The sequence below is a fragment of the Bos mutus genome, chromosome 5, assembly GCF_027580195.1.
Source record: "Bos mutus isolate GX-2022 chromosome 5, NWIPB_WYAK_1.1, whole genome shotgun sequence".
Lineage (NCBI taxonomy): Eukaryota > Metazoa > Chordata > Mammalia > Artiodactyla > Bovidae > Bos > Bos mutus.
This window is the reverse complement of record NC_091621.1, coordinates 66,246,664-66,260,638: the sequence shown is the minus strand read 5'-3', so window position 1 is coordinate 66,260,638 and position 13,975 is coordinate 66,246,664. Positions and strand designations below refer to the sequence as shown.

The 13,975-nt window shown below is 41.2% G+C and overlaps 1 protein-coding gene across 3 annotated transcripts in view; it reads left to right on the top strand.

Annotated features, from left to right (window-relative positions):
* ZDHHC17 (zinc finger DHHC-type palmitoyltransferase 17) overlaps window positions 1-13,975 on the top strand; it is a 99,884-nt gene that overhangs the window by 38,170 nt on the left and 47,739 nt on the right. Inside the window, exons 1-3 of one of the 3 annotated variants that reach the window (XM_070370979.1) lie at window positions 8,836-9,379; window positions 12,795-12,872; window positions 13,494-13,638. In XM_070370979.1, coding sequence (XP_070227080.1) covers window positions 9,036-9,379; window positions 12,795-12,872; window positions 13,494-13,638 — 567 coding nt within the window. In that variant the 5' untranslated portion in view covers window positions 8,836-9,035. Of the gene's footprint in view, window positions 1-8,835; window positions 9,380-12,794; window positions 12,873-13,493; window positions 13,639-13,975 lie in introns of those variants that run through there. The other 2 variants (XM_070370977.1, XM_070370978.1) reach the window with 2 other exon arrangements.

The window sequence follows — 13,975 nt, the reverse complement described above, 5'->3', positions numbered from 1 at the left end:
TCTAGTTGTTTTAGCTGTAAAATGAGGTTGTCTATTTGGTATTTTTGTTTCCTGAGGTGGGATTGTATTGCTGTGAACTTACCTCTTAGACCTGCTTTTGCTGCGTCCCATAGGTTTTGAGTTGTGTTTTCGTTGTCATTTGTTTCTAGGAATTTTTTGATTGCCCTTTTTATTTCTCAGTAATCTGTTGGTTATTTAGAAACATATTGTTTAACCTCCATGCGTTTGTGTTTTTTAAAGTTTTTTTCCCTGTCATTGATATTTAGTCATATAGCATTGTGGTCAGAGAAGATGTTTGGTACAATTCAGTTGTCTTAAATTTACTTAGGTTTGACTTGTGACCCAAGATGTGGTTTATCCTAGAGAATGTTCCGTGTTTGCTTGAGAAGAAAGTGGTATTCTTCTGCATTTGGATGGAATGTCCTGAAGATATCAGTAAGGTCTCTCTGGTCTAGTGTGTCATTTAAGAGTTGTGTTTCCTTATTAATTTGCTGTTTTGATGATCTGTCCATTGGTATAAGTGGGTGTTACAGTCTCCAACTATCACTGTATTACTGTCAGTTTCCCCTTTTGTGTCTGTTAGTGTTTGCCTTGCATATTGAGGTGCTCCAGTGTTGTGTGCGTAAATATTTACAATTGTTATGTCTTCTTCTTGGATCCATCCCTTGATCATAATGTAGTGTCCTTCATTGTCTCTTGCTATATTCTTTATTTGTCTATTTTGTCAGATATGAGGATTGCTGCTCTGGCTTTCTTTTGATTTCCATTTGCATGGAATATCTTTTTCTATCCTCTTACTTTCAGCCTGTATATCTCTAGCTCTGAAGTGGGTCTCTTCAAAGCAGCATATATATGGATCTTGTTTTTGTATCCATTCAGCCAGTCTGTGTCTTTTGGTTCAAGCATTTAATCCATTTACATTCAAAGTAATTATTGATATATATGTCCCTTTTGACCTTTTCTTGTTTTTGATTTGTTTTTGTAGGTCTTTTCCTTCTCTTGTGTTTCCTGCCTACAGAAGTTCCTTTAACATTTGCTGTAAAGCTGGTTTGGTGGTGCTAGATCCTCAGCTCTTGCTTTTGTGTAAAGCCTTTGACTTCTCCATCAGTTTTGAATGAGATCCTTGCCTACAGTAATCAGTTGTAGATTTTTCCATTTCAGTACTTGAAATATATCCTGCCATTCCCTTGACCTGCGGGGTTTCTGCAAAGATCAGCTGTTAATCCTATGAATATGATTAACAGCTTTCCTTTGTGTGTTACTTTGTGTATTTCCTTTGTGTGTTACTTTTCCCTTGCTGCTTTTAGATTTCTTTCTTTGTACTTAATCTTTGTTAGATTGATTAGTATGTGTCTTGGCATGTTTCTCTTTGGGTTTATCCTGTTTCGGGAGGACTCTGCTTCTTGGATTTGATCGGCTGTTTTCTTTTCCATGTTAGGGAGGATTTTAACTGTAATCTCTTCAGTTTTCTCAGATCCTTTCTTTTTCCCTTTTTCTTCTGGGACACCTATAATTTGAATGTTGGTGTGTTTAATATTATCACAGAGGTTTCTGAGACTATCCTCAATTCTTTTCATTCTTTTTTCTTTATTCTGCTTTTCAGTAGTTATTTCCAATATTCTGCCTTCCAGCTCATTTATCTGTTCTTCTGCCTGGTACTCTGCTGTTGATTCCTTTTAGAATGTTTTTAATTGCATTAATTCTTTTGTTTCTTTCTGTTTATTCTTTATTTCCTCTAGGTCTTTGTTAAATGTGTTAATTGATTCTTGGATTTTCTCCATTCTGTTTTCGAAGTTTTGGACCATCTTGACTATCATTACTCTGAATTCTTTTTCAGGTAGTTTGCCTATTTCCTCTTCGTTGTTTGGTATTGTAAGTTTTTAACTTGTTGCTTCACTTGTGCAATATTTCTCTGTCTTTTAATTTTTTTCTAACTTACTGTGTTTGAGGTCTCCTTTTCTCAGGCTTTAGGGTCGTATTCCTTGTTCTTTTTGGTTTCTGCCCACGGCGGGTTAGGTTGGTCCAGTTGTTTGTGTAGGCTACAGGTTGGGAAGACTTGTCTCTGCATTCTGGTTGGAGGAGGTGAGCTTTTTTCCCTCTGATGAGCAGGGCTGTGTGAGGAGGTATGTTTTAGGGTGTCTGTGGGAGGCCTGTCTGCTGATGATTGAGTTTGTGTTTTTGTCTTGTTTGTTGTTTGGGTGAGGTGTCTTGTGCAGGGTGCTGCCGGACCTTGGATACGGGTAGAGACTTTTGTGGGAGTTCTCACAAATTAACACTCTTGGGGCTAGGAGTTCTCTGGCAGTCTAGGGTCTTGGACTCAGAGGTCCCATTCCAGAGGCTCAGGCCTGATCTCTGGTTGGGGAACCAAGATTCCACAAGTTGTTTGTTATGGCATGAAAGGGGATTAAAACAAAAGACAAAACAAGAAACAAAGGAAAACCCCCAGACAAATGGGAAATACAAAATCAGACAAATAAAAGCAAAGACAAAGGAACATACACATACACACACATAAAATTAAAACAGCCCAAGGAAAAGGAAGTAGAAGAGAGGAACCCAGTGACAAAAGGAAATAAAAAATGGCATCGACCAGTTACAAACAAAACTAAAACACAAGCCAAAAAACAAGACCAAAGCAGAGTGCCAACTGGGGAATAAAGCAGTGAAAACAAAGCAGACTAACAAACATGGTGAAATAGAGGAAGGAGGACAAGAAAAAACCCACAGAACCAGGAAAGGCCAATGAGTAGGTTCAGCTCAGTTCAGTTGCTCAGTCGTGTCTGACTCTTTGCAGCCCCATGAACTGGAGTACACCAGGCTTCCTGGTCCATCACCAACTCCCAGAGTTTACCCAAGCTCATGTCCATTGAGTCAGTGATGTCATCCAGCCATCTCATCCTCTGTCATCCCTTTCTCCTCCTGCCCCCAATCCATCCCAGCATCAGAGTCTTTTCAGATGAGTTCATTCTTCCCATCAGGTGGGCAAAGTATTGGAATTTCAGCTTCAGCATTAGTCCTTCCAGTGAATATTCAGGACTGATTTCCTTTAGGATGGACTGGTTGGATCTCCTTGCAGTCCAGGGGACCCTCAAGAGTCTTCTCCAGCATCACAGTTCAAAACCATCAATTCTTCAGCACTCAGCCATCTTTATAGTCCAACTCTGACATCCATACATGACCACTGGAAAAACCATAGCTTTGACTAGATGGACCTTTGTTGGCAAAATAATGTCTCTGCTTTTTAATATGCTGTCTAGGTTGGTCATAACTTTTCTTCCAGGGAGCAGACATCTTTTAATTTCATGGCTGCAATCACCATTTGCAGTGATTTTGGAGCCCAAAAAAATAAAGTCTGACACTGTTTCCACTGTTTGCCCATCTTATTTCCCATGAAGTGATGGGACCATATACCATGATCTTAGTTTTCTCAGTGTTGAGCGTTAAGCCAACTTTTTCACTCTCCTCTTTCACTTTCATCAAGAAGCTCTTTAGTTCTTCGCTTTCTGCCATATGGGTGGTGTCATCTGCATATCTGAGGTTATTGATATTTCTCCTGGCAATCTTGATTCCAGCTTGTGCTTCATCCAGCCCAATGTTTCTCATGATGTACTCTGCTGCTGCTGCTGCTAAGTTGCTTCAGTTGTGTCCGACTCTGTGCGACCCCATGGACTGCAGCCTACCAGGCTTCTCTGTCCATGGGATTCTCCAGGCAAGAACAGTGGAGTGGGTTGCCATTTCCTTCTCCATTGCATGAAAGTGGAAAGTGAAAGTGAAGTTGCTCAGTCGTGTCTGACTCTTTGCGACCCCATGGACTGCAGCCTTCCAGGCTCCTCCATCCATGGGATTTTCCAGGCAAGAGTACTGGAGTGGGGTGCCATTGCCTTCTCCCGATGTACTCTGCATATAAATTAAATAAGCAGGGTGCCTATATACAGCCTTGATGTACTCCTTTCCCGATTTGGGACCAGTCTGTTGTTCCGTGTCCATTTCTAACTGTTGCTTCCTGACCTGCATAGAGATTTCTCAGGAGGCAGGTCAAGTGGTCTGGTATTCCCATCTCTTGAAGAATTTTCCACACTTTTGTGCTGATCCACATAGTCAGAGGCTTTGGCGTAATGATGTTTTTCTGGAACTCTCTGTCCAGCGGATATTGGCAATTTGCTCCCTGGTTCCTCTGCCTTTTCTAAATCCAGCTTGATCTGAAAGTTCACAGTTTACATGCTGTTGAAGCCTGACTGGAGACTTTTGAGCATTACTTTGCTAGTGTGTGAGATGAGTGCAATTGTGCGGTAGTTTGAGCATTCTTTGGCATTGCCTTTCTTTGGGATTGGAATGAAAACTGACCTTTTCCAGTCCTGTGGCCACTGCTGAGTTTTCCAAATTTGCTGGCATCTTTGTGCAGCACTTTCACAGCATCATCTTTTAGAATTTGAAATAGCTCAACTGGAATTCCATCATCTCCACTAGCTTTGTTCACAGTGATGTTTCCTAAGGCCCATTTGACTTTGCATTCCAGGATGTCTGGCTCTAGGTGAGTGATCACACCATTGTGGTTATCTGGGTTGTGAAGATCTTTTTTGTATAGTTCTTCAGTGTATTCTTGCCACCTCTACTTAATATCTTGTGCTTCTGTTAGGTCCATACCATATCTGTTCTTTATTGAGCCCATCTTTGTATGAAATGTTCCCTTGGTATCTCTAATTTTCCAGAAGAGATCTCTAGTCTTTCCCGTTCTGTTCTTTTCCTCTATTTCTTTGCATTGATCACTGAGGAAGGCTATCTCTCCTTGCTGTTCTTTGGAACTCTGCATTCAAATGGGTGTATCTTTCCTTTTCTCCTTTGCCTTTTGCTTCTCTTCCTTTCACAGCTTTTGTAAAACCTCCTTGGGCAACCATTTTGCCTTTTTGCATTTCTTTTTCTTGGGGATGGTCTTGATCACTGCCTCCTGTATAGTGTCACAAACCTCTGTCCATAGTTCATCTGATAGGCAATCTGTCTATCAGATCTAATCCCTTGAATCTATTTGTCCCTTCCAGTGTATCATCGTAAGGGATTTGATTTAGGTCATACTTGAATGGTCTAGTGGTTTTCCCTACTTTCTTCAATTACGTCTGAATTTGGCAATAAGTTCATGATCCGAGGCATAGTATAGGTAGAAGCATATAAAGGAAATAAAAGTAGGATTAAAATAAAAAAGTTCTCAAAAGCTTAAAGAGATTTAATAATAAATCAACAGTCATAGCAACAGAGAAGAAAAATCCAGAACCAACTTCAGAATGCATCAAAATATAAGAATGATAGTGTTTTCTCTCACATCTCAGCTGTCAGCGTTCTTGCCTTGCTGTAAGTCCCACAGTCCACCTCCACCTCCTTAGGTTGGTTTCCAAAACTAGGCTGGTCGCTGTGCCTGCTGTGGGGACAGCTCAGACTCTCATTTGGCCCTACTCCTGCGTGTTTTGCCTCCAGTGTCCGCAGCTGCCAGAGCTAGGTTGTTTTATTTTGTGGGAACTCTCATTATCGTTTTATATGTTCCATAGATGCAGAGTCTGCCTTGTTGATTGTGTGGATTTAATCTGTAGCTTGTACAGCTGGTGGAAATGTTTCTGTTACTCTTCCTTAGCTACACTGCCTCTGGAGTTCAGTTGTGCCTTTAGCTCACTTCTGCGTGTGGTCATCCACAGGCGTTTGCTCCTGAGACTGCCCTTTGGGACTTGGGTCTGCCTCAGAGAGGACCGGTGTGGAGGTGGTGCAGCTGCTTGGATTGCAGCGCCAGGCATGCAGGGGAGCTGGCGGCCATGGGCACAGGAGATATGGCACTGTTAGGGATTTTTCTAGCCTCTGGCAGCTCTGCCCCTGTGAGGATTGAGTGTGGAGCTGGTGCAGCTGCTTGGATTGTGGGAACCCTGGCAGTGCCAAGTAGGCAGGGACACTGGTGTCCTCAGGCACAGGAGCGGTGGCACTTTCTGGTGGTGGTGGTGGTGGTAGTGACTCAGTCATGTCTGACTCTTCATGACCCCCGTGGACTGCAGCCTGCCAGGCTCCTCTGTCCATGGAATTCTCCAGGCAAGAATACTGGAGTGGGTTGCCATGCCCTTCTCTAGGGGATCATCCCAGCCCAGAGACTGAACCCAGGTCTCCTGCACTGCGGGAAGATTCTTTACCATCTGAGTCACCAGGAAGGCCCTAATAATCTTTTTTTGTAGCTTCTGGCAGCTGTTGTTCAAAGAGTTTCACTGGCTCGTCCTTCTCTGTTGCTTGGCACAGCTGGCGCTCAAAAGACCCCCCTAGCTGGGATCCTTCTCTGTTGCTTGGCACAGCTGGTGCTCAAAAGACCCCACCCCCTGGCTGGGATCCTTTTGTTTGCTCCACAGATCAGGCACTCAGAGGTCTACCCGCTCTGTGGGTCTTTCACTATTGGCCAGCTGCCAGCACAGGCGTGTAGGAAAAGAGAGGCTACAATTTTGGCCCCACACCCTGCGCATGACTTAGCAGTATTGCCTTGCCTCCACGGCTGTGATCTCCATCATGCCCCCTCCAGCTGTCTCAGTGCAGTCCACAGCAGACCTCACCCTAGGATTGCTCTCCAGTCCGAACACTTCAGTCTCAGCTGCCACCCATTCCAGGAGACTTGCATCCGTGTCTGGGGTATGCAGGGCTGTGGCAAGGATTGTCTGTGTGGTCCTTACTCCATTCAGTGTCACAGACCAGCTGCTGCACTCTCCCATCAGCCTCAAATGCCTCCCTTCTGTCTGAAACAGTTGGTCTGATGTGGGGGTCTGCCCCCTGCTTCAGTTCCCCACCCCTTGGATGGAGGTCCAGTCCTGCGCACTCTCCCTTTTTTCCCTTCCTTCCTCCACCTTACTGAATGTGTGTGAAAGGAGTCTGTTCCCTCCAGTGGGCAGGGACTCCTGTCTCCTCTCAGCTGGTATTCTGTGAGACCCTGGCATCTGAAGATGTTTTCCTGGTGCACCTGTGGAGAGAGATGCACTCCCGCGTCCGCCTGCTCCTCCACCATCTTCTCTCTCATCCCCCCTTTTTCCCCCTAGTGTTTTTATTTTTAATTTAGAGACTAACACAGAAAGCATGGCTTTGTCAGCAACAGTGTGACTACCAAGAATTTAGATGCTCCCTTTTGGAAACAACTTCAAATACAAATATCATTTTGTTCAAATGTTTGCAGCACATAAGGGACTTGTATCTGGAACACACACAGAATTTTCACAACTCGTGAATAAGAGACAACCCCATTTAAAAATGGGCCAATGATTTTGAAGGTATTTCTCAAAAGAAAATTTATAAAAGGTCAGTAAACTCAGGAAAAGTTACACAGCATCATTAGTTACCAAAGAAATGTAAAACTAAAACCATGGTGGGTACCACTTCACACCCACTAGGAGGAGTATAATGAAGAAGATGGACAATAAGCCTCAGCAGGAATGTAAAAAAAACTGGAATCTCAAACGTGGCTGATGAGAATGTAAAGGGGGCAGTCAGTTAGGAAAAAAAGAACTTTAGAGCAATTATTTTACTTTATATGTATGCAGGAAAACTGAAAAGCTATGTCCACATAAAGTTTTTAAGCAAATGTTCATAACAGTGTTCTCCATAATAGGCAAAAGTAGAAGCACCGCAAATGTTAATCAGTGAATGGCGGATAAACAGAATGTGTGGTCTGTCCACATGATGGAATATTATTCATCTGTGAGTAAAGCACTGACACATGCTACAATGTGGATAAACCTTGAGAACATGCTCAGTGAAATAAGCCAAACACAAAAGCTCATTAGTGTACGATTCTGTTAATAAAAATCCAGAATAAGCAAATAAAAGAACTGAAAGTGGACTGGTGACTGCCAGGGGCTGGGGATGGGGAGGAGGGTAGAGAGAGATGCTCATGGGTTTCTTTCAAGATGATGGGAATTTTCTGGAACTGAATAGAGCTGATGGTTAAGTACTAAACATCAGTGAACGGATTGTAGAAATAAAAGATGAACTGCTCCTCCCATTAGTCACTGGCTTCTTCATTCATCAGGATTGCAAAGAACGTCAGGATCCACACTGAGCAAGTCAGGAGTCAGTGGGCTGTGCTATGGGGTCACGCCTCAGGCCCGCTGTGGGAGCAGGTCCTAGCAGTTAGGGCAGCTGGGGACACAGCAGGTGAAGCGACTTAGGTGCCATCTCCATGTGATTCAGTGTGAGAACAATAGGTTCCTCCTCAAACTCTCAGGGCAGCAAACTGGCACCAAATTGTACAATCTCTCTTATTTTAACTCTGAGAGATAGTGAAGGACAGGAAAGCCTGGTGCCCTGAAGTCTGTGGCATGGCCAAGACTCAGATACAACTTAGTGACTGAACAAAGAACAACAGTCTCTTAACTTGAGAATCAATCTAAAGCAGTTACAAAAGTGACCTTCTAGAAGTGAGCCAAACTTTCCATGAACTGGCTGAAACAAGCCAGGTGACTCTGGTTTGGATGAAAGGTGATATGCGGTAACAGATTCTGTAGAACCTTCCTCTTCTCTGTCTGTAAAGCTCACCTGAGATGGCTGTGACAGTGATGCGGAAGAACAGGGAGAGACCGCTCCTCACCAGGCTCCTGAGCATATCAGTAATCAGCTGTACGGGAAATATAAGGAAATAAAAGTTGGTATTCTTCTAAACTGTTCGAATAAGTACTTGGGTATGAAGCTGTACAGCGTGTACTGGGAGAGGAGCCTGTTGTCTGGGTACTTCTGCAGGATGTCGGCCTCTGCGGTTGGCGGGGGACTGCCGGTGGCCCACATGAACGGTCCAGCTGTCTACCCAGTGTCCATCCCCCCGCTCTGCAGCATCTACGCACGAGTGTCCGCACCAGGCTGCAGTCCGTGGCTCCTTGGCTGCGCCCACTTGATCAGTGCCCCCAAGCCTGGCTAGGCGTGCCCCAGTGTGGCCGCGGGCCCCACCTGGTTACGGTCTAGGAGCGCCGGGCGGTGCCTGTGGGGGTGATCGCTCGGCAGCCAGGGCATGCGCACCAGGGTTGGGCTGCTGGCTGGTAATGTGCTGGCCCGTGGATCCCACCGCTGCTCTGCTTGCCGCGCCGTCTCCAGTCTGCTCCGCTCCCTCCTCTTGTCATTGCTTTCATAGTATGGAGGAAGCAAGGTTGCTCTTTGTTCCAGAGGGAGACATTACCTCATCCTCAAGGTTGCTTGATGCACGCACAGCTCTGAGAAACGTCTTATGTGAAGAGTGGTTAGGACCTTGCAGTCTTCTCATATACCCAGCAAGACATAGGGGAGCACCAGAGACCTATGGAGAAGTGTCTTATGTTCCGTCAGGACGTGTTAAAGAAACTTACTGCAAGCAAAGTAATTGGGTCACTTTCATGATGATAAGATTAAAGTAAGTATAATTTGGAATGGAGGAGACCTTCACCTAACCTGGATTTCTCATATTTCTAATGTTTTCAAATGGAAGTCTTCGAACTGTTCCTTAAACTTTATCCTGATAGAATGAACTAGAAAGGTTTAGTGCAGGTTTTTGGCTTTAGCAGTCTCCTGTTACCTCAAGATTCTTCATTAACAAGAGATGGTAATGCTTGCAGTCTCTGATTTCAGTTTGATTTCAAGTCAAGGTGTTACTAGTGAGTATGGGGCTTTGTTAAAAAACATGCAGCTTATAAATTCTGTGTGTGTGGCTTACTCTTCTCTGGCAACATGTAAGTTGTTATTCTTTATCCTCCACTTTGTGAAAGTTTACATCATTGTACATTGATATGGTCCTTTTATAGCTGTTGTACTTTGGGGAGATTTTTTAGTTTATCTTCTAATCCTTCTTTTGAATTTCTAATTTTATCTATTGTGTTTTCAATTTGGAGCATTCTTTGTTGATCTCTACCTCTCACCCCACTTTAAAAAAATGTTTTGTTCTTAAGTCATGAGTATTATATATTTTTTTTGGAGGATATTAATTATTTGTTGCTCAGTTGCTCAGTCATGTCCAGCTCTTTGCGACCCCGTGGACTGCAGCACAGCATGCTTCCCTATTCTTCACCATCTCCTGGAGCTTGCTCAGATTCATGTCCATCGAGTCAGTGATGCCATCCAATCATTTTGTCCTCTGTGATCCCCTTGTCCTCCTGCCTTCAGTCTTTCCCAGCATCAGTCTCTTCTTTAACGTTTTCTTCTCTGTATATTATTTATTTGGAGCTTCTGTTATTTTGGTCTCCTTCCATATTTGAAGTTTTCTTCAATTATCTGATCATGTTTGACCATTCATACTTAGGAGAGACATAACAAAAGTGATTAGAAGTTGTGGAACTTATAGAGTTCACAACAGGAACCTCCCAAATGTCCCTTCAGCACGGAAACTTTCATTGCTACATTTTCAGTGTCTCCTGTGTTTCTGTGATGTAATTCCTTGAGTCCCTAAACTTCTCTGGTGAAGATGCACTGAATACACCTTTTGGCAAATACTGAATGGTTGAATGTTAAAATCAGCAGGAGCATGAGAAGTTTAAGGACACTAGAATCAGTCTAATTTTAATAAGAGTTTCAGTTATCACTGTAATATTATTGAAAATTTGAAGTCACATTTTAAGAATACATCGCACAAAGAAAACTAGTATAGTCTTGTTGGCTGCTTGATTGCTTCCATGTCACTAAAATGCCTATGTGTGTGTCTGTGTTAGTTGCTCAGTTGTGTCCCACTCTTTGCAGCTCCGTGGACTGTAGCCTGCCAGGCTCCTCTGTCCATGAAATTCTCTAGACAAGAATACTGGAGTGGGTTGCCATTTCCTCCTCCAGGGGATTTTCCTGACCTAGGGATCAGATCTGGGTCTTTTGCATTGCAGACAGATTCTTTACTGTCTGAGCCACCAGGAAAGCCCAGAATGTCTGCTGCTGCTGCTAAGTCGCTTCAGTCGTGTCTGACTCTGTGCGACCCCATGGACTGCAGCCCACCAGGCTCCTCTGTCCATGGGATTCTCCAGGCTAGAGCACTGAAGTGAAGTGCCATTGCCTTCTCTGCAAAATGCTTGTGGTGATGCTAAATAAATACTTTCAGTGAGAATATAAGTGAAAACAATAATTTTTCAGCAACTTATATTGACTTTGAACCACTGTTTCTGTTTACAGTCCAGCTTCTTACCTCTTCCTTTTGTTGTAACTCTTACCTTTAATCCGTTAACCTTTCTAGGGTTTAAAACATATTCTGGCTTGCTTCTCATTGGTGTTTCTGAAGACATTTGGGTTTTAGCTCTTTGCTTTTCCTCTTTCAGATATCTGTTGCTGTCTCTTATTCACTGATACTCTCTTCTCATACCTAGGGATCATTAGTACCTGCAAGTACATAATAACCTTCTTATAGTATTGCAAGGAGGCTTAGGTTTAACAGTAAGAATTATAAGATTTCAGAATTTTGGAGCTTTGAACAAAGATCTTCAAGCTACAAAGAATAACATATTATAAAAATATGATGTTTTTCTTCCAGAAGTTTACACAATGAAAAAGATGATAGAAGTTATTAGCATGCAGAAAAAAGTTCCCCCTATCGTTGTGAAAAAAAAGTTGTACTCTAGAACTTTGGAAATGACTCTTTGCCATAGTCCTAGCATGAATTTGAAATGTGAGTAAAAATACCTCTCAGGGATACAGCTATATTAGCTATAGAGAAGGCAATAAAATTACTTTTAAAAAACCACTCTAGTTGGAATTTTTAAGAAAATATTTCCTGTCAAAGCAGTTCTTTGGCAGTGCTGTACTTCTTTTTGGGCTCAAAAAAAAAAAACAAACAAACCATTTTTAATTATTACATTGAAGTCTGCTGAATATCTCAAGAAAGTTTAGTAGTATTCGAATATTTGTGTTCAGACTGTCTGATATTTTGGACTGAAAATATGTTAGTCTGGAAATACTTTTAAGTTACTTCAAGCTATTCTATAGGATAGAGTGGAATTGGGCACATCATTGCATAATGCCTTAAAAGCACCAACTTAAGTATACAAAGAAGAATATTTCTGAATCAAGCTCATAAGTATGAATGTATTAAATGTGTAGAACTATGAGCATTAAGAGTGAATGCATTAGTGGCCTAGAGCAGTAATTGCTTAGAACAGCTTAAAGAACCTCAGTAATATACATACGTCAAATACTTGCCATCAAATGCCTTGAAATCATTTGTATTCAAGATTCATTGCATTAATCAGTTTGAAAGCAAGCATTATATAAACAGCTAGGTCCTGTTCTTTTCAGAGAATATCAAGATGTTATGACATTTAATTTAGTAAGCAATGAGGTTGCTCTTTTTAAAGCAACATAACTTTAAAAGCATCACACACAAAAAAAAGCATCATGAAAAACCTGTGTTACACTTTACAGTTTAGAAAGCTCCTTCACGTACACTGATTTAACCCACAGCAGTCTTGTCAGGAAGGTAAAACGGAGCTTTTGCTCGTGGTAGGTTAAGTGTCTGGCCTGCTCTACAGCTGTTCTGATTCCCAGAATTCTACCTGATCCTACCAGGATCCAAATCTTGTGGCTGTCGGACTGCTTTCTTTTTTATATGATGGTAGTTTGGCTTTGCTATTCTTTTTTATAATTAAAAACACTGTTTTCCTTTTACTTCTGGAACAAACAAGACAGATATGTTTCATATAAAATTCTTCTAATATATTTTAAAAACTCACAGAAGACTGTTTATTGTCAGAGGCATAAACTAGCATGAGATCTAAAATAAAGAATTATTTCTTTATTTTTTGCATAATTTCTTAAAATTGAACATGGAAATTGTCTTAATTATTTAAAATTTTGTCTTATAGATACTATATTTCGAAAGGTGCTATTGTGGATCAACTTGGAGGAGACCTAAATTCAACTCCATTGCACTGGGCCACAAGGTTTAAATTTACTTCTGGATTTTTTTCCTCTTTTAGCAGTCTATAACTAAGCAACTTTTTAAAAGAATGATATGCTGAAATGAATGGGAGAACTTGTTATGCTGATAGATAGTATCAATGATGTACTCATTTACTGCTGTCCAGGGCTACTTGTATTGAAAGCAGTTTATTGTCCGAAGTGTCCTTTAGGAATTAACCATGCTGATATTAATCCAGTTAATTTTAAGATGGGGTTAAACTTTGGCATACTTTTGCAGTTTATGTATGTTTACAGTCAAAGAAGTGTCTAGTTCATGGGACAATTAAGGTCATATTGGAATAGGATTAATAGAATATAGTAACTATTTAAAGAAGTTTAAATAGTTTTAAGCTAAAAAGTAAACTAAAAAAGTTTAAATATTTAAAGAAGTTATCAGTATAAATTTTCAGAGACTTTTATACCAGTTAAGACTTAAGAACATAAAATCCTAAATGTGTCTTGACATATTTGTTTTAAAATAACATAAAATAAGGTTTTTCTAATCTTTTCTACCATTACCCTATTTTTTTAAAAAGATCTTTCCAGAGTTTCTTGTTTGAAATAGCTTTATATATTTAAGTGTTTATTCTTTTACGTTTTAGACAAGGCCATCTATCTATGGTTGTGCAACTGATGAAATATGGTGCAGACCCTTCGTTAATTGATGGAGAAGGATGTAGCTGTATTCATTTGGCTGCTCAGTTTGGACATACCTCAATTGTTGCTTATCTCATAGCAAAAGGACAGGTAAAAAAAATCACAGTGGGGTAGATTTTAATCAAACTTTCTACATGGTTTGAATACCTAAGATCATTGGTGTTAAGAAGTGTAACAGTCTAGTGATGTTAAAATAGTACTTTCTGATGAATGAAGAGAGTAAATAAATGAGCTGTTTATTGTAGTTAACATAAAAATACAAAAAACAGTTATGATCCAGGTAATGATTTGTTAAGTTGGGTTTTTTATTTCCAGTAGTGATAGACATGAATTCCAGAAAGTAAGGGAGACAATTTAGGTTGTCTATTTTCCCCCTTAGTTACACCCTTTGAATATATTATCTGAATTCATTTAAACTGTTCTGAAC